Source organism: Gymnodraco acuticeps, unplaced genomic scaffold (assembly GCF_902827175.1).
Source record: "Gymnodraco acuticeps unplaced genomic scaffold, fGymAcu1.1, whole genome shotgun sequence".
Classification (NCBI taxonomy): domain Eukaryota; kingdom Metazoa; phylum Chordata; class Actinopteri; order Perciformes; family Bathydraconidae; genus Gymnodraco; species Gymnodraco acuticeps.
The window spans coordinates 20,001-40,189 of NW_022991562.1; the positions used below are offsets into that span (position 1 = coordinate 20,001).

General features: G+C 43.8%; 1 protein-coding gene across 1 annotated transcript in view; it reads right to left on the minus strand.

Moving 5' to 3' along the window:
- otud5a (OTU deubiquitinase 5a) overlaps positions 1–15,472 on the minus strand; it is a 34,976-nt gene extending 19,504 nt beyond the window's left edge. Inside the window, 1 exon segment of the mRNA XM_034197332.1 lies at positions 14,673–15,472. Within this exon segment, the coding sequence (XP_034053223.1) occupies positions 14,673–15,188 (516 nt within the window). The 5' untranslated portion in view covers positions 15,189–15,472.
- Positions 15,473–20,189: the final 4,717 nt, after the last annotated feature.

Genomic DNA, 20,189 nt, shown 5'->3' on the forward strand with positions numbered 1-20,189 from the left:
ATGCTAATTGTGGAAATTACCCAACATATGCAGGTTAGCATCCGGCAGTTTCTCTGCACTAATATACATTTCTAACATTAAAGGTCACCTATTGTGCAAAACCCTCTTCCTCATGTCTCTTCTACATCAACACGTGTCCCCTCTTCTTCATGTCTCTTCTACATCAACATGTGTCCCCTCTTCTTCATGTCTCTTCTACATCAACATGTGTCCCCTCTTCTTCATGTCTCTTCTACATCAACATGTGTCCCCTCTTCTTCATGTCTCTTCTTCATCAACATGTGTCCCCTCTTCTTCATGTCTCTTCTACATCAACACGTGTCCCCTCTTCTTCATGTCTCTTCTACATCAACACGTGTCCTCTCTTCTTCATGTCTCTTCTACATCAACACGTGTCCCCTCTTCTTCATGTCTTTTCTACATCAACACGTGTCCCTCTCTTCTTCATGTCTCTTCTACATCAACACGTGTCCCCCTCTTCTTCGGTCTCTTCTACATCCACACGTGTCCCCTCTTCTTCGTGTCTCTTTACATCAACACGTGTCCCCTCTTCGTTCGTGTCTCTTCTACATCAACACGTGTCCCCCTCTTCTTCGTGTCTCTTCTACATACACGTGTCCCCTCTTCTTCGTGTCTCTTCTACATCAACAAGTGTCCCCTCTTCTTCGTGTCTCTTCTACATCAACACGTGTCCCCCTCTTTCTTCGTGTCTCTTCTACATCAACACGTGTCCCCTCTTCTTCGTGTCTCTTCTACATCAACACGTGTCCCCTCTTCTTCGTGTCTCTTCTACCTCAACACTGTGCCCCTCTTCTCGGTCTCTTCTAGCATCAACACGTGTCCCCTCTTCTTCGTGTCTCTTCTACCTCAACACGTGTCCCCTCTTCTTCGGTCTCTTCTAAATCAACACGTGTCCCCTCTTCTTCCGTGTCTCTTCTACATCAACACGTGTCCCCCTCTTCTCCATGTCTCTTCTACATCACACGTGTTCCCCTCTTCTCCATGTCTCTTCTACATCAACACGTGTCCCCTCTTCTCCATGTCTCTTCTACATCAAACACGTGTCCCCTCTTCTCCATGTGTCTTCTACATCAACACGTGTCCCCTCTTCATCCATGTCCTCTTCTACATCAACACCGTGTCACCCTCTTCTTCCATGTCTCTCCTACATCAAACACGTGTCCCCTCCCTCTTCTTCATGTCTCTTCTACCTCAACACGTGTCCTCTCTTCTTCATGTCTCTTTCTACATCAAACACGTGTCCCCTTTCCTGTCCCCTCTTCTTCATGTCTCTCCTACATCAACACGTGTCCCCTCTTCTTCATGTCTCTTCTACATCAACACGTGTCCCCTCTTCTTCATGTCTCTTCTACATCAACACGTGTCCCCTCTTCTTCATGTCTCTTCTACATCAACACGTGTCCCCTCTTCTTCATGTCTCTTCTACATCACCACGTGTCCCCTCTTCTTCATGTCTCTTCTACATCACCACGTGTCCCCTCTTCTTCATGTCTCTTCTACATCAACCACGTGTCCCCTCTTCTTCATGTCTCTTCTACATCAACACGTGTCCCCTCTCTTCATGTCTCTTCTACATCAACACGTGTCCCCTCTTCTTCATGTCTCTTCTACATCAACACGTGTCCCCCTCTTCTTCATGTCTCTTCTACATCAACACGTGTACCCTCTTCTTCATGTCTCTTCTACATCAACACGTGTCCCCTCTTCTTCATGTCTCTTCTACATCAACACGTGTCCCCTCTTCTTCATGTCTCTTCTACATCAACACGTGTCCCCTCTTCTCATGTCTCTTCTACATCAACGTGTCCCCTCTTCTCATGTCTCTACATCAACACGTGTCCCCTCTTCTCCATGTCTCTTCTACATCAACACGTGTCCCCTCTTCTCATGTCTCTTCTACATCAACACGTGTCCCCTCTTCTCCATTTCTCTTCTACATCAACACGTGTCCCCTCTTCTCATGTCTCTTCTACATCACGTGTCCCCTCTTTCCATGTCTCTTCTACATCAACACGTGTCCCCTCTTCTCATGTCTCTTCTACATCAACGTGTCCCCTCTTCTCATGTCTCTTCTACATCAACACGTGTCCCCTCTTCTCATGTCTCTTCTACATCACACGTGTCCCCTCTTCTTCATGTCTCTTCTACATCAACACGTGTCCCCTCTTACTTCAGTCTCTTCTACATCAACACGTGTCCCCTCTTCTTCATGTCTCTTCTACATCAACACGTGTCCCCTCTTACTTCAATGTCTCTTCTACATCAACAGTGTCCCCTCTTCTTCATGTCTCTTCTACATCAACACGTGTCCCCTCTCTTCATGTCTCTTCTACATCAACACGTGTCCCCTCTCTTCATGTCTCTTCTACATCAACACGTGTCCCCTCTTCTCATGTCTCTTCTACATCAACACGTGTCCCCTCTACTTCAAGTCTGTCTCTTCTACATCAACACGTGTCCCCTCTTCTTCATGTCTCTTCTACATCAAACGTGTCCCCTCTTACTTCAAGTCTCTTCTACATCAACACGTGTCCCCTCTTCTTCATGTCTCTTCTACATCAACCACGTGTCCCCTCTTCTTCATGTCTCTTCTACATCAACACGTGTCCCCTCTTCTTCATGTCTCTTCTACATCAACACGTGTCCCCTCTTCTTCACGTCTCTTCTACATCAACACGTGTCCCCTCTTCTTCATGTCTCTTCTACATCAACACGTGTCCCCTCTTCTTCATGTCTCTTCTACATCAACACGTGTCCCCTCTTCTCCATGTCTCTTCTACATCAACACGTGTCCCCTCTTCTCCATGTCTCTTCTACATCAACGTGTCCCCTCTTCTCATGTCTCTTCTACATCACATGTGTCCCCTCTTCTCATGTTCTTCTACATCAACGTGTCCCCTCTTCTCATGTCTCTTCTACATCAACAGTGTCCCCTCTTCTCATGTCTCTTCTACATCAACACGTGTCCCCTCTCTCATGTCTCTCTACATCAACGTGTCCCCTCTTCTTCATGTCTCTTCTACATCAACACGTGTCCCCTCTCTTCAGTCTCTTCTACATCAACATGTGTCCCCTCTTCTTCATGTCTCTTCTACATCAACACGTGTCCCCTCTTCTTCATGTCTCTTCTACATCAACGTGTCCCCTCTTCTTCATGTCTCTTCTACATCAACATGTCCCCTCTTCTTCATGTCTCTTCTACATCAACACGTGTCCCCTCTCTTCATGTCTCTTCTACATCAACATGTGTCCCCTCTTCTTCATGTCTCTTCTACATCAACATGTGTCCCCTCCTTCATGTCTCTTCTACATCAACATGTGTCCCCTCTTCTTCATGTCTCTTCTACATCAACACGTGTCCCCTCTTCTCATGTCTCTTCTACATCAACATGTGTCCCCTCTTCTTCATGTCTCTTCTACATCAACACGTGTCCCCTCTTCTTCATGTCTCTTCTACATCAACATGTGTCCCCTCTTCTTCATGTCTCTTCTACATCAACATGTGTCCCCTCTTCTTCATGTCTCTTCTACATCAACATGTGTCCCCTCTTCTCATGTCTTCTACATCAACATGTGTCCCCTCTTCTTCATGTCTCTTCTACATCAACATGTGTCCCCTCTTCTTCATGTCTCTTCTACATCAACATGTGTCCCCCTTCTTCATGTCTCTTCTACATCAACATGTGTCCCCTCTTCTTCATGTCTCTTCTACATCAACATGTGTCCCCTCTTCTTCATGTCTCTTCTACATCAACATGTGTCCCCTCTTCTTCATGTCTCTTCTACATCAACAACGTGTCCCCCTTACTTCAAGTCTCGTGCTATATCAACACGTTGTTTTTTTTTTTTTCCCCTCTTCTCCATGTTCTACTTCTACATCAACATGTGTCCCCTCTTCTTCACGTCTCTTCTACATCAGCACGTGTTCCTCTTTCTTCATGTCTCTGTCTACATCAACATGTGTCCCCTCTTCTTCACGTTCTCTTCTACAGTCTCGCACGTGTCCCCTCTTCTTCATGTTCTCTTCTACCATCAGCACGTGTCCCTTCCCCTCTTCTTCATGTCTCTTCATACATCAACATTGTCCCCTCTTCTCCCTGTCTCTTCTAACATCAACATGTGGTCCCTCTTCTTCATGTCTCTTCTTACATCAACATGTGTCCCCTCTTCTTCATGTCTCTTCTACATCAACATGTGTCCCCCTCTTCTCCATGTCTCTTCACATCAACATGTGTCCTCTTTCTTTTCATGTCTCTTCTACATCAATGGTCCCCTCTTCTCATGGTCTCTTCTACATCAAACAGTGTCCCCTCTTCTTCATGTCTCTTCTACATCAACATGTGTCCCCTCTTCTTCATGTCTCTTCTACTTCAACATGTGTCCCCTCTTTTCATGTCTCTTCTACATCAACATGTGTCCCCTCTTCTACATCAACATGTGTCCCCTCTTCTTCATGTCTCTTCTACATCAACATGTGTCCCCTCTTCTTCCATGTCTCTTCTACATCAACATGTGTCCCCTCTTCTCATGTCTCTTCTACATCAACATGTGTCCCCTCTTCTTCATGTCTCTTCTACATCAACATGTGTCCCCTCTTCTTCATGTCTCTTCTACATCAACATGTGTCCCCTCTTCTTCATGTCTCTTCTACATCAACATGTGTCCCCTCTTCTTCATGTCTCTTCTACATCAACATGTGTCCCCTCTTCTTCATGTCTCTTCTACATCAACATGTGTCCCCTCTTCTTCATGTCTCTTCTACATCAACATGTGTCCCCCTCTTCTTCATGTCTCTTCTACATAAACATGTGTCCCCTCTTCTTCATGTCTCTTCTACATCAACAGGTGTCCCTCTTCTTCATGTCTCTTCTACATCAACATGTGTCCCCTCTTCTTCATGTCTCTTCTACATCAACATGTGTCCCCTCTTCTTCATGTCTCTTCTACATCAACATGTGTCCCCTCTTCTCCATGTCTCTCCTACATCAACATGTGTCCCCTCTGTGGAAAGAGACTCTGAAAGTTTCAGGAACAAAGATTCTCTCTCTTTTTGATCCATTTCTATAAAAACCTGTCTGAAAATGAGCTGATCAGATTATGGTCTTGTTGTCTTGTGTAACCATTAGCCAATCAGCAACCAAGGTAAGTAATATATTGATGACAAACAGTATAATAGGGGACCTTTAAACTCTGGGGTACTCAACATGTCCGAGTTCACAGTGCTGCATACGAGACTGTTATAATTGTCTGTGTGGACACGGCTTGTATCTCACATTCGCTCTGCAACCTCTTAATCCATCTTGTTTAAACAAAAAAAAAAAGTAAATTGTTTAGCAGATATTGAGAATACCCCGCTAAAATCTGCTTTTGAAAAATGTATTGTGATCATTGAAACGCTTTGTATGAAGTAATTAATACTTAACATGTGTGCATGCATGCATCAATAAACACTAGCCTCCAGAAACCACACTGACCAATCAAAACTAATGGAACAGGAGATGTAAAAGCATTTTCTCATACAACCAATAACTTTAGCCAAAAGAACATAACCGATGGCAGTGAAGTTATATAGATAAACACATTTACATTTTCTAAATCAAATTAGGGCTGAACGATTCATCGAGTTTAAATCGAAATCGCGATTTTAAATGATGCGATTATCAAAACGCAAAGCCTGCGATTTTTTTAACATTATTGTTTTGTTCTTCTTGTGTGTCAGTCGTCCACACCAATCAGAAGTGCTGTGCTCCACATGTACCAGCCATTGTTAACCAATGAGAAGTGGCCCATGATAGAAGGTGATAGACAGATTGATCCAAGTGCTTCTGAAAGTGCCTGCCCTTTCCAAATGGCTTCCAATGGAGCTTTAGATGCTTTGGTGAAACCACCTGAGTCAGGTTAGTAATGCTCCATCACATGTTTCTATTACAGGGTGAATCTTAAACTGAAGCTTGGCTTTAAAGCAACCCAACGGAAGTTTCATGTACGTTTAGTTCTTTCACTCGTAGCTCGGGCTGCGGGGGTGCTAGAGACGGGAGCACGTTGATGCGACCTTCCTAGACGGAGCTATGGCCGCATTTTACAATAAACTTCTGTTGGGTCGCTTAAAAACAAATATCGCAAATCGAATCGCAATATCTGTCCGAAAAATCGCAATTAGATTTTTTCCCAAAATCGTGCAGCCCTAAATCAAATAACCAGTTTTCATTAGATTGTAGAGAAATGTACGTTTATATAAACTCGTGATGGAAAGTTCAAAGAATGTACAGCTTGTGTATCTCAACAGCTTGTTAAAGGAGAAGATGGAACTAAAAAGCCCCCCCCCCCTCCCTCGGTTAGGCGCTACAGACATCGAACAACCAGAAACTGATGAAGAGTTAAATCCGTTTCACACGATCAATATCCCCACAGCGCCAAACAGCTCACATTAGAGCTCACAGGGTAACACTTTCTATGGCACTATTTTCTTTTTAGATGCACACATTATCTGTCACTGCCGATCAGGCACGTGCACACAGAGACATCAAAGTGGGCTTGAGCCCCTGCCCTTTTTCTTCCTCCAGAGAAAGTGCCCTTTTTTTGTTTTAAATAAATGAATATCTCCTGCTGTTTGCGCACAGTTTCCCTTTCCAAGAAGATATTGATTGAATACAAAATAAAAATATCAGGTCGGAGATTAGACTGAGAAGTTCCGATGCTCTCTCTGCTAGGGATGGGAACGATTATTCGAAATTATTCAGGTATCAAATATGAGTTATGAATATTTTTTTGGGAGGGGTGCCTAAGTTGATTACATATTATCAAATGGAATAATTCAATGTATACGACAGTGCCATAGCTAAGTGTGTCAGGTCTAGTGTGTTGCTCCGCTCACCGGCCCCTCACAGCGGGCAGAGCTGCTGGTGCTGATCTCTCTCTCGCGTCCGGTTATACTTCACTCGAGTTTATGTCCAAATCCATCAGATCTAGCTAGTTCTAGCTAATGATACGGCTGCTGCCCCTCCCTACACGCAGATCACGCAGACTCAAACCTCATCTTATGCGGGTCTTCTCTACAGCTGGCCTGATTGTGAATGGCCTCAGCACCCGCCTCTCCCCCGAGTAGACATGCTCATATTCTTAAAGAAGAATGAGTATTGAATAGCTGTATTCTGTGCATAGGCCCTGCTATAGGTTGTTGATCTCTGTTGTCACGGGTTACGTTACCCTAACCCGTTATGTTGTCCCTCTTTCATTTAAAAACCAAGTTATGTTTTAAGCATGAAAGCTGTAGGCCTATAGCTGTCAACTGTTCAAACTGTGATCACCAGTTCAATACATTTGACAAATTCGACTTGGTTTCTAAACTTTTTTGAACATGTATTTATTTATTGTTCAAAATTGAAAAAAAATTATTTTATAAAAATGTTTCCCACCTTTCTTTTTCTTTTTTTATAGGATATGTGCATTTCGGTTAATCGGTTTTTTTGGGGGTCAAATATTCGAATATACATTTGTTTTCAAATTCCCATCCCTACTCTCTACCCTCACTCCCTCCACTTCTCCACAGCGGTGGGGACATCGGCAGTCCCTTCAGACAGACAGGTAGCCGCACCTCCCACTTTACTGTCCCTTCAGACAGACAGGTAGCCGCACCTCCCACTTTACTGTCCCTTCAGACAGACAGACAGCAGCACCTCCCACTTTACTGTCCCTTCAGACAGACAGGTAGCAGCACCTCCCACTTTACTGTCCCTTCAGACAGACAGGTAGCAGCACCTCCCACTTTACTGTCCCTTCAGACAGACAGGTAGCAGCACCTCCCACTTTACAGTCCCTTCAGACAGACAGGTAGCACCTCCCACTTTACAGTCCCTTCAGACAGACAGGTAGCACCTCCCACTTTACTGTCCCTTCAGACAGACAGGTAGCAGCACCTCCCACTTTACAGTCCCTTCAGACAGACAGGTAGCACCTCCCACTTTACAGTCCCTTCAGACAGACAGGTAGCACCTCCCACTTTACTGTCCCTTCAGACAGACAGGTAGCAGCACCTCCCACTTTACTGTCCCTTCAGACAGACAGGTAGCAGCACCTCCCACTTTACAGTCCCTTCAGACAGACAGGTAGCAGCACCTCCCACTTTACTGTCCCTTCAGACGACAGGTAGCAGCACCTCCCACTTTACAGTCCCTTCAGACAGACAGGTAGCAGCACCTCCCACTTTACTGTCCCTTCAGACAGACAGGTAGCAGCACCTCCCACCTTACAGTCCCTTCAGACAGACAGGTAGCAGCACATCCCACTTTACAGTCCCTTCAGACAGACAGGTAGCAGCACCTCCCACTTTACTGTCCCTTCAGACAGACAGGTAGCAGCCCCCTCCCACCTTACAGTTCCCTTCAGGAACAGGACAGGACAGGTAGCAGCACCTCCCCAACCTTAACAGGTCCCTTCAGACAGACAGAGGTAGCAGCACCTCCCACTTTACTGTCCCTCAGCACAGAGACAGGTAGCCGCACCTCCCACTTTACTGTCCCTTTCAGACAGACAGGTTTAGCAGCAACCTCCCACTTTTTACAGGTCCCTTCAGACAGACAGACAGCATGCACCCTCCCACTTTTTACTGTCCCTTTCAGGACAGACAGACAGCAGCACCTCCCACTTTACACCTGTCCCTTCAGACAGACAGGACAGGCAGCACCTCCCACTTTACTGTCCCCTTCAGACAAGGACAGGTAGCCAGCACCTCCCCACTCTTACTGTCCCTTCAGACAGGACAGGGGGTCAGTAGCCACCTCCCCACTTTACAGGTCCCCCTTCAGACAGATCAGGTTTAGCAGGCCCCCTCCCACTTTTACTGTCCCTTCAGACAGGACAGGTAGCAGCACCTCCCACTTTACAGTCCCTTCAGACAGACAGACAGCAGCACCTCCCACTTTACTGTCCCTTCAGACAGACAGGTAGCAGCACCTCCCACTTTACAGTTCCCCTTCAGGACAGACAGGTAGCAGCACCTCCCACCTTACAGTCCCTTCAGACAGACAGGTAGCAGCACCTCCCACCTTACAGTCCCTCAGACAGACAGGTTAGCAGCACCTCCCACTTTACAGTCCCTTCAGACAGGACAGGTAGCAGCACCTCCCAATTTACTGTCCCTTCAGACAGGACAGGTAGCAGCACCTCCCACCTTACTGTCCCTTCAGACAGACAGGTAGCAGCCCCTCCCACTTTACTGTCCCTTCAGACAGACAGGGTAGCAGCACCTCCCACTTTACTGTCCCATCAGACAGACAGGTAGCAGCACCTCCCACTTTACTGCCCCTTCAGACAGACAGGTAGCAGCACCTCCCTCTTTACTGTCCCTTCAGACAGACAGGTAGTAGCACCTCCCACTTACTGTCCCTTCAGACAGACAGGTAGCAGCCCCTCCCACTTTACTGTCCCTTCAGACAGACAGGTAGCAGCACCTCCCTCTTTACTGTCCTTTCAGACAGACAGGTAGCAGCACCTCCCACCTTACTGTCCCTTCAGACAGACAGGGTAGCAGCCCCTCCCACTTTACTGTCCCTTCAGACAGACAGGTAGCAGCCCCTCCCACTTTTACAGTCCCTTCAGACAGACAGGTAGCAGCCCCTCCCACTTTACTGTCCCTTCAGACAGACAGGTAGCAGCACCTCCCACTTACTGTCCCTTCAGACAGACAGGTAGCAGCACCTCCCACTTTACAGTCCCTTCAGACAGACAGACAGCAGCACCTCCCCACTTTACTGTCCCTTCAGACAGACAGGTAGCAGCACCTCCCACTTTACAGTCCCTTCAGACAGACAGACAGCAGCACCTCCCACTTTACAGTCCTTCAGACAGACAGGTAGCAGCACCTCCCACTTTACAGTCCCTTCAGACAGACAGGTAGCAGCACCTCCCACTTTACAGTCCCTTCAGACAGACAGACAGCAGCACCTCCCACTTTACAGTCCCTTCAGACAGACAGGTAGCAGCACCTCCCACTTTACAGTCCCTTCAGACAGACAGGTAGCAGCACCTCCCCACTTTACAGTCCCTTCAGACAGACAGGTAGCAGCACCTCCCACCTTACAGTCCCTTCAGACAGACAGGTAGCAGCACCTCCCACCTTACAGTCCCTTCAGACAGACAGACAGCAGCACCTCCCACTTTACTGTCCCTTCAGACAGACAGGTAGCAGCACCTCCCACTTTACAGTCCCTTCAGACAGACAGACAGCAGCACCTCCCACTTTACAGTCCCTTCAGACAGACAGGTAGCAGCACCTCCCACTTTACAGTCCCTTCAGACAGACAGGTAGCAGCACCTCCCACTTTACAGTCCCTTCAGACAGACAGGTAGCAGCACCTCCCACTTTACAGTCCCTTCAGACAGACAGGTAGCAGCACCTCCCACTTTACTGTCCCATCAGACAGACAGGTAGCAGCACCTCCCACTTTACTGTCCCTTCAGACAGACAGGTAGCAGCACCTCCCTCTTTACTGTCCCTTCAGACAGACAGGTAGTAGCACCTCCCACTTTACTGTCCCTTCAGACAGACAGGTAGCAGCCCCTCCCACTTTACTGTCCCTTCAGACAGACAGGTAGCAGCACCTCCCTCTTTACTGTCCTTTCAGACAGACAGGTAGTAGCACCTCCCACTTTACTGTCCCTTCAGACAGACAGGTAGCAGCACCTCCCACTTTACTGTCCCTTCAGACAGACAGGTAGCAGCCCCTCCCACTTTACAGTCCCTTCAGACAGACAGGTAGCAGCCCCTCCCACTTTACTGTCCCTTCAGACAGACAGGTAGCAGCACCTCCCACTTTACTGTCCCTTCAGACAGACAGGTAGCAGCACCTCCCACTTTACAGTCCCTTCAGACAGACAGACAGCAGCACCTCCCACTTTACTGTCCCTTCAGACAGACAGGTAGCAGCACCTCCCACTTTACAGTCCCTTCAGACAGACAGACAGCAGCACCTCCCACTTTACAGTCCCTTCAGACAGACAGGTAGCAGCACCTCCCACTTTACAGTCCCTTCAGACAGACAGGTAGCAGCACCTCCCACTTTACAGTCCCTTCAGACAGACAGACAGCAGCACCTCCCACTTTACAGTCCCTTCAGACAGACAGGTAGCAGCACCTCCCACTTTACAGTCCCTTCAGACAGACAGGTAGCAGCACCTCCCACTTTACAGTCCCTTCAGACAGACAGGTAGCAGCACCTCCCACTTTACAGTCCCTTCAGACAGACAGGTAGCAGCACCTCCCACCTTACAGTCCCTTCAGACAGACAGGTAGCAGCACCTCCCACCTTACAGTCCCTTCAGACAGACAGACAGCAGCACCTCCCACTTTACTGTCCCTTCAGACAGACAGGTAGCAGCACCTCCCACCTTACAGTCCCTTCAGACAGACAGACAGCAGCACCTCCCACTTTACAGTCCCTTCAGACAGACAGGTAGCAGCACCTCCCACTTTACAGTCCCTTCAGACAGACAGGTAGCAGCACCTCCCACTTTACAGTCCCTTCAGACAGACAGGTAGCAGCACCTCCCACTTTACAGTCCCTTGTTATGCCGGCTTTTCTTGGCTTGTTTGAAGGTAGGTGTTGATTTTCCCATTGAGATCATAGATCTCTTTTTCAAGGGAGACCTGCAGCATATAGGTTCCACATGAAACAATAAAGGACATTATATTTACAGGATATATTTACATAGTTATAGACATTTACAAGTGCCCATAGTATCAACAAGCATTTCATTTAGCCTAGCTTTAAAAACATGCAGAGGAATGAGATTGCTCAGTTTCAATTCTTGCTGAAGATTGTTCCAAGCAAGTGGAGCTGCGACAGTCCTTGCTCTTGGCACATCTAACAATACTACATCATGCCATCTCAGACAATAGCTGCTTGCAACTCTCTGTGTTATCAGAGAGCAGATATAATACGGGAGTTTACCCAACAAAGCTTTATAAATAAACGTGTACCAATGACTGAGCCTCTTTACAGTAAGTGATGGCAGACCTGCCTTGGCATACAGGGTACAGTGATGTGTAAGTGCTTTACAATTTCTGACACATCTCAGTGCGCTGTGATAGGCGGCATCTAACTTGTTCAGGCGATAGGCAGGTGCATTCATATAGACCAGATCACATAGTCCAGCACAGGTCAAAAGGTCACAGAGCCTTTTCCTGGCTTCAAAAGAGAAACAGGACTTGTTTCTGAAAAAGAAACCTAGTCTAACCCTCAGCTTTTTAAGCAGGTTATTGACGTGAAGTTTAAAAGTAAGATGAACAAATGACGAAGCTGCCAGAGCCTCGAGTTTACAGCTAATTAGCCAAAAGACAAAAACAAACATAGGCATTGCAGGTGAAAAGGATCAAACAAAAACACATCACAACTTCCCCAGATAGCTACTATAGAAGACCACTGTCTCTGTGTTAGCTGATTACTTTGTAGAATTCTGTTGAGTATTAAACAATTGCATGAGTGTATTCAAATAAATTGGTCAGTAAGTCAGAGATGTGCAACTAGCCTATATTTAACTTTTTGTTTTAAAACATTTTTTTATCAATGATTATGGAAAGTGCCCTTTTTCTCACTTGAGCTCCCGCCCCCCAAAACGTCTGTGCCGTCCCTGCTGCCAATACAGATCTAAATATAGACACACATATACGACATGTATACAATCCATTCATTTAGCATGTATTTTTGTTTACGCGCAATTTTTAGATGAAAACGTAAGTAACACTTGACTTATTTATATATATATATATATGTTAATCTTGGTCCTTGCTGCTTTCATATGTATATACCTATGTTTTGACACAGATATATATACAGGGAAAATGCAGAAGTCCTGAAGTCAAATGTAAAACCTTTTAAGACCTTTTTTAAGACCCTTTCCATACATTTTAAGACCTCATCGCCACTTAGAGATTTAACTGGTTACATTTTCCTTCCTCCGTATCTTCCAACCATTTGGACGCAGACTTGCATTTCCCCGTAACGATGTTTAACAACCGGCGTAAACGGGCCTTCACGCGCTATCAAGCAGTGAGCGCGCGATGTCCTGTTCAGATGACGTCAAACCCAACGGGATGCCATCAATAAACACAGAATCACACTACACACCTACGCCATGATTACATTCAGGCACACTGTAGAACACAACCTCTTTGGACCATTTATATACTTATTGAAAACAAGCTACAAAATGTAAAACCTTGGAAAATGCCCGTTAATACTTTTTAATAGCCTTCATTTTCACTAAATTCATTTATCAACTTTTAATACTTTCTAAGACCCCGTGGACCCCCTGGTCTATTATTGACCTTTAGTTAACTACCAGGCATGTTTCAATACATTGAGAGCAATGCAAAACATATGTGATGTTTGTTTACATATTGGCCAATACAAGAAGTCATTATCCTATTATACCCATTTCAATTGTGGACTATTGACTGTATTTGCCTTTTTTTTTTACATGTTTGTGAGTTTTGAATGAGGACTATCACATTAATAAACATTTAAAAAACACCCTGACCAGCTACAAAAGGCACGTTATGAAAGCTCTTGACATTTAAAAAAAAAAGGCAAATGAAGACGTACTTAATCAGGCAGTCATACGTTGATAAAGGATATCAATTATCTTGGTTTTATTGTTGTTTTTATAATTGGCTTTTGTTTTAAATGGCCATACTGTGTAAAGCAATGAGAGCTGAAGCATTCTGAACGGTGCCGAACAAAAATAAGTTATAGTTGTGAATCCTGAAAGATAATATACTGTTTCATGTAATGTTCGTTTACATAATTGGCCAATAAAAGTGATTTTTTTTGTTACATATTTAAATCACTATTGAGTGTACTGTCCCCAGTTGTATTGATTTTTGGACTCTTTCGACATTCTGGATTTTGTTTGTGAGTTTTGAATGAGGACTGTCACATTAATAATAAACATTTAAAACACACCCTGCCCAGCTACAAAAGGCACGTTATGAAAGCTCTTGACATTTAAAAAAAGTCAAATGAACTATACTACCTACTTACTTAACTTTTTCTACTACATGTTTTACTTTTCCGCCTTTTTTATAGTATATTCATTGTTTTTTAATTGGCTTTTGTTTTAAATTGACATACCATAGAGACATTAAAGCTGCATTCTAGATATCAAAGTTTCCAACAAAAAAGGTTATGAATCCTGAAAGCTAATACAACCATGTACTGTTTCATGTGATGTTTGTTTACATAATTGACCAATACAAGTGATTAATGTAACTTATTTAAACCCCGTTTGAGTTGAGTAAATGTAACTTGTATTGTTTTGTAACTATTTGTGACATTCAAGATTATTGAGATTTGAATGAGTACTGTCTCATGAATGAACGTGATCACTTTTTATAGTATAATAATTCTGTTTTTATTCACTTTTGTCAATGTTGTTGTTTTTTAATTGCCTTTTGTTTCAAATAACCATACCGTAGAGGCATGTTAGCTGCATTCTAACTATGAAAGGTACCGAAAAAGAAATGTCTAGTTATGAATCCTGAAAGCTAATACAGCCGTTTAGTGTTTCCTGTGATCCTTGTTTATATACCAGCTGTTTAGCCACATTAGCTTAGCACAGGCTTCTTTCTTGCTAAGCTACCGTTAGCTCCCTACCTGCTCCACCGTCGCCGGGTCCATCGATTGCAACCGGGCCGCGTTTTCGTACTCGTCCTCGCTGTTGTTCCCGGCTCCTTCCTCGGTCTCCTGGCCGCTGGTGCCCCCCCCTGGTCCGGTAACCCCCGGTTGGCCTCCTCCGGTGAGAGCCGCCACCACCCCGGCGGAGCAGCTGCCTTGTTGTGTCTGCCTTCTCCTCTTACTGAGCCCGGGCCCGGAGCAGCAGCTGCCACCAGAGCCGCCGGAAGACACGGCTAAGGAACCGGGCACCATCGGGCTGTCTGTCGGTCCTCCGGGAGACACGGAGCCAACGGGTGGCGGAGAGGCCTGTTGCGGCCGGGTGCTCGCCTCGATGCCCCGCCGGTCTGAGGGCGGAGCGGGCGGGTAGGACCAGGGCGGCGGAGAGGCTCTCTGCCTGGCTCCGGAGCGACCGGGGTGAGCGTCCGGACCGGTCCTACTGTCATCATCCGACACACCGACCCCAGAACTGGGCTTCTTCTTCGGGAGAATCGTCATGGTGTATGTGTGTGTATGTGTGAGTGAGTGTGTTGGGGAGGGGGGGGGGGGTCAGAGGGCGACGAGTCCTCCCTTTCTGGATCAAACTGTTCGGTGTGTTCGCCCTCCGGCCCGGCCGTTCGGTAAAAATCACCGAGTTAAGGCGATTAAAGAACCGGAACCGATCAGAGGACCGGCAACTCGGCTTCTTTTCGACGGTTTAGAGGAACAAAAACATCTTCCCGTTTCTCTCCAGCCGTTCGTCCAGTCCGCAAAACATCAACACAATCTGACGGAGGGCCGTGACGTCACTTCCTGGTCTCGACGGGATTTTTTCCCCCTTTTTTTTACGTCAAGCCGTTAATCAGATCTTTATTTAGGTTATTTCAGAATGCATTTGGTCAACAGACTATTTATTTAGGATTAACACTTAAATTGATTTTTAAAAACTATTGTTTCACATTGTCGTACAATGTAAACTTTCTATGTTAATATATATAAATATATTTGTTTTGTTCATTGGATTTTTAAAATTATTTAACTAATATATTAAGAAAAAAGACGACATTATATTGTTTAGGGTCTTAATTATATGGATTGTAAAATGAGGTTTGTATATTTCAGGATTGTGTGCAATTTATGTTTGTATACATCTTTTATTTTATTTTATTCATCAGATCTTCATTTTGATGATGTCTCTGATTAATTTTGTAAATAAATACAATATTTATTTAGGACAAGACTTATATGGATTGTGAAATACTATTTGATTACATTTGTATTTGTGAAATACTGTTTGATTACATTTATATTTGACTTGTAGTACATTGTACTATGTTTATATATTTACATTTCTTTCTTTTAAATGTGATTTCATTTGGTTCATCAGATCTTTATTTTGATGATTTCACTGAGAGGTTTAGAAATACAAAGAAACTATTTATTTAGGATTTATATGGATTGTTGAATACTGTTTTTTTTCACGTTTTGGTTTTGTAGGAAGTACAATGTAAACTTTCTATGTGAAAGAGGACCTATCATGCAAAATGCACTTTTTGATGTCTTTTATACATAAATATGTGTCCCCAGTGTGTCAGGGAACTCACGCAGTATCAGAAAATAAAACCTTTTCTCTTTTCCTACCGACATATTTTAAAAACGGGGGTACAACGAGCGGATACAGATTTGCTGCCGATATGACGTCAAATCGGCGGCGGACCCACAGAAAGTTGCTATCAGAAACAATGCCTGACGTGTTTTGGACGTAATCTCGTTTTTGTTTACATTAGCAAGCCTCGCTAACACTCAGAGCTAACCTGCACTGGAGAGCACATGTTTAAAAAGCAGGAGATAAAAAAAGGAACTCACCTTGTGTGATAAACCCGCAAGAGAAAAAGCATTTGAGCTCCATACTGTTTCAGAAATAATCCTTGACGTGGTTTAAACAGGGTGGCGTTTTATCACAACCGAATTTAACTTTATCTCCGGTAGAATTCTGATCAGGCATTAGCTCCGCCTCCTCTTTTTTTTTTTTTTTCAAGCTAAGGACCCAAAATCGGCGTTTCTCTAACAAGGCTGGAATAGAGGGGTATGAGCAGTAAGAGGCATGTCTACAATGGGTGATCTGTTTGGGATTTTAAGCAAAACAATTCACAGACATGTTTTGTATAGGTATGGACCTTCATTATATGTTTCCAATATAGCATGATAGGTCCACTTTAATATTTATTTATTTATTTTAGTTTTTTTCAAGGGATTTATTAAATAATTTATTTTAAAAAAGAAGACCAAATCACATTTTTCAGGCTCTAAATTACATGGATTGTAAAATGCAGTTTATATTTTCATCTTTTTTATATGTAGTGTGCAATGTATGTTTATATACATCTTTTGTTTATTTGAATTCATTCATCACATCTTTAATTTGATGATTTCTCTGATGCCTTTAGTAAACAAAGTGTGACGTTTAGATACTACTTGGACCCCAAAGCAGAGACTGACAAAAATAAAGTTTCAATGTGTTTAATAAACAAAGGTAGTCCAAGGCAGGTGCTGACGACAGGGAGCTTGGCTGGCCGTAGTAAATCCAAAAATAAAGCTGCGGGGAAACATTCCCGACAAAAACTCAAAAGAACTCCTTAACAAACTGCAAAGTGAACAACAGACTCCAGGCTGCATAAAGGCACTCCGGACCGCGGAGCAGCATGTAATACTCTGGCAGAGAAGTGAGGTGAGGGCCAGGCTCTTAAAGAGCAGGTTAATGATGTGAGTGGGGACAGGTGTGCCTCATCTGCAGCCAGGAGTAAACCAGCCACGCCCCCTGTCACACACCAGCCCTGCAGAGACGGAGGCCCATTCCCAAACCGCCCCCTACACCCTACCCCTCCGTTTGCGCGTTCACGCGGAGGGTCCGCCATATTGAGGGCTGTTCCAAAGCAACGAGTGTGGAGGGGGAGTGGGCTATCAAGCCCTCAAACAGCGAGTCTGCAGCGGTGCTGACTTGAGACCGGTCTCTACCTGACCGGAGTCCCGCTGTGTGTGTCCGTCAGGAAACACGCTGTTTACAAGTAGCCTAGTTCCAGCAAACATCCACTGATAAACTGCGGTGTTAACAACCTCATGATGACCTCATATGTTTCTAATTTAGGATCATACCTGTGTTTAGTCTAGAAAAAGGTAAATGTGTGCATTTTATTATAAAGTTGTGTATATTTACAGACCGTTGCAAAAACTAAGAAGCTTATAAACATCAGGTTTAAAATTAAAAGAGCTTTGAAACACAATGAAAGATGTTTGGAGTTGTATTTGAGTTATTCATTTAAACTTTTTGTCTAAGAGATGCTGATTTGAAACCGTTGTTACATACAGTTACGGCATTTCCTGTTTCTGCCGGAGAGAGGGGAGGCCGTCCCAAAGCTTGCTGCTGTATTTACTCCCTCCATCTGACAGGAGGGAGCCTCGTTGAGCTGCGAGTGTGGCTACAGACGGAGTTCACTCCATCACGGAGGGGTAGGGTCGAGGGAGTGGTTTGGGATTGGGCCTGAGAGACAGAGTAGTGAGGGGTGAAAGGAGCACACAACAAGTAAAACACAACAACAAGAAAAAACCCATGCAAAACATAACACAAAGACTCTATTTAATTAAGATAATACTTTATATGGATTGTGAAATACTGTTTGATTAAGTTTGTATTCGATTTATAGTACATGGTACACATTCTATGTTTATGTATTATGAATTATAAGGATTATAAAATTCAGTTTCATTTTTCATCTTTATTTTAGATCGAGTGCAACGTAAATATGTTATGTTTATGTAATTATATTATACTAATACGTTATATTATTCAGGATTGGAATTTTTACTGTATTGTAAAATATATATTTGTGTTTGTTTCTTTTTAGTGATTGGCACCTCCTTGTGGTCATTTTGATTTGTTTGTGTTTCTTTTTAGCAGTGGTGTTAAGTAACATTGACTAAAGTACTGTACTTAGGTAACATTTATGTACTTGTACTTTACTTGAGTATTTCCATGTTTTGCTATGTTGTACTTCTACCCCACTACAGTTCAGAGGTACATGGTGTACTTTTACTCCACTACAGTTCAGAGGTACATGGTGTACTTTTACTCCACTACAGTTCAGAGGTACATGGTGTATTTTTAATCCACTACAGTTCAGAGGTACATGGTGTACTTCTACTCCACTACATGTATTTAATACCTTTAGTTACTTCACAGATGTGGATGAATGATGGTAAATCTAATCAAGTGTTGAATCAGACTTTAGTTCCACCTGGAGTAAATCCACCAGCTACCCTGCAGTATACAAAGTCATTCAAACTAGCTGCACCTTTACCAGCTTTGAGAACACTTTCATGATCAATCATTATAAAACATATCATATATATTATTCTGAAATGGACCAATCTGCTCAATGACTACTTTTACTGTCGCTACTTTCACTATATTTTGATGAGAATACTTTTCTACTTTCACTTGAGGAACATTTTGAATGCAGGACTTTTACTGTAACAGAGTATTCCTACACTCTGGTACTTCTACTTTTACTCAAGTACAATATCTGAGTACTTCTACTTTTACTAAGTACAAGATCTGAGTACTTCTACTTTTACTCAAGAACAAGATCTGAGTACTTCTACTTTTCTACAGAGAGTACCCCCTCTGCGTTGTAGTAGTTCTGCTTGTCCTCTCCTCACTACCGGGGGAGTTAGAGCAACAAGTACCTCAAATGTGTACTACAGTACTAGAGAAAATGTACTTAGTTACTTTACACCTCTGCTGTTAATACTGTGTTTATTCTATCTTTTTTTATATTTGTCATATGCAAATACTTATACTAAACCTTACACATCACTTTACTACTTCATTTGCACTTCTAGTTAAATGCTAACTGTTGTTTGACTTCTTTTAACTTAAGTGAAGGGTCTGGACGATTCTTCCACCTCTGAGCAGAAGTGTTTACTGAAATGATTTGCATACTGAATTATTTCTTGCAGGTTCAACTAAACATCCGACTGAACCAGTTTGTGGAGAGAATAACTTGACAGGAACGTGTGAGAACATAAGGTGTGTGTGTGTGTGTGTGTGTGTGTGTGTGTGTGTGTGTGTGTGTGTGTGTGTGTGTGTGTGTGTGTGTGTGTGTGTGTGTGTGTGTGTGTGTGTGTGTGTGTGTGTGTGTGTGTGTGTGTGTGTGTGTGTGTGTGTGTGTGAATTTGTACTTCTACTGCACTACATTTATTTAATACCTTTAGTTACTTTACAGATCTGGATGAACGATGTGAAATGTAATCAACACTGTAATGATCAATAATTATAAAACATGTCATATATTATTCTGAAATGGACCAATCTGCACAACGACTACTTTTACAAATGGTACTTTAACTACATTTTGATAATAATACTGTTCTACTTTTACTCGAGTAACATTTTGAATGCAGGACTTTTCTTTCCTACACTCTGGTACTTCTACTTAAGTACACAATCCGAGTACTTGTCCC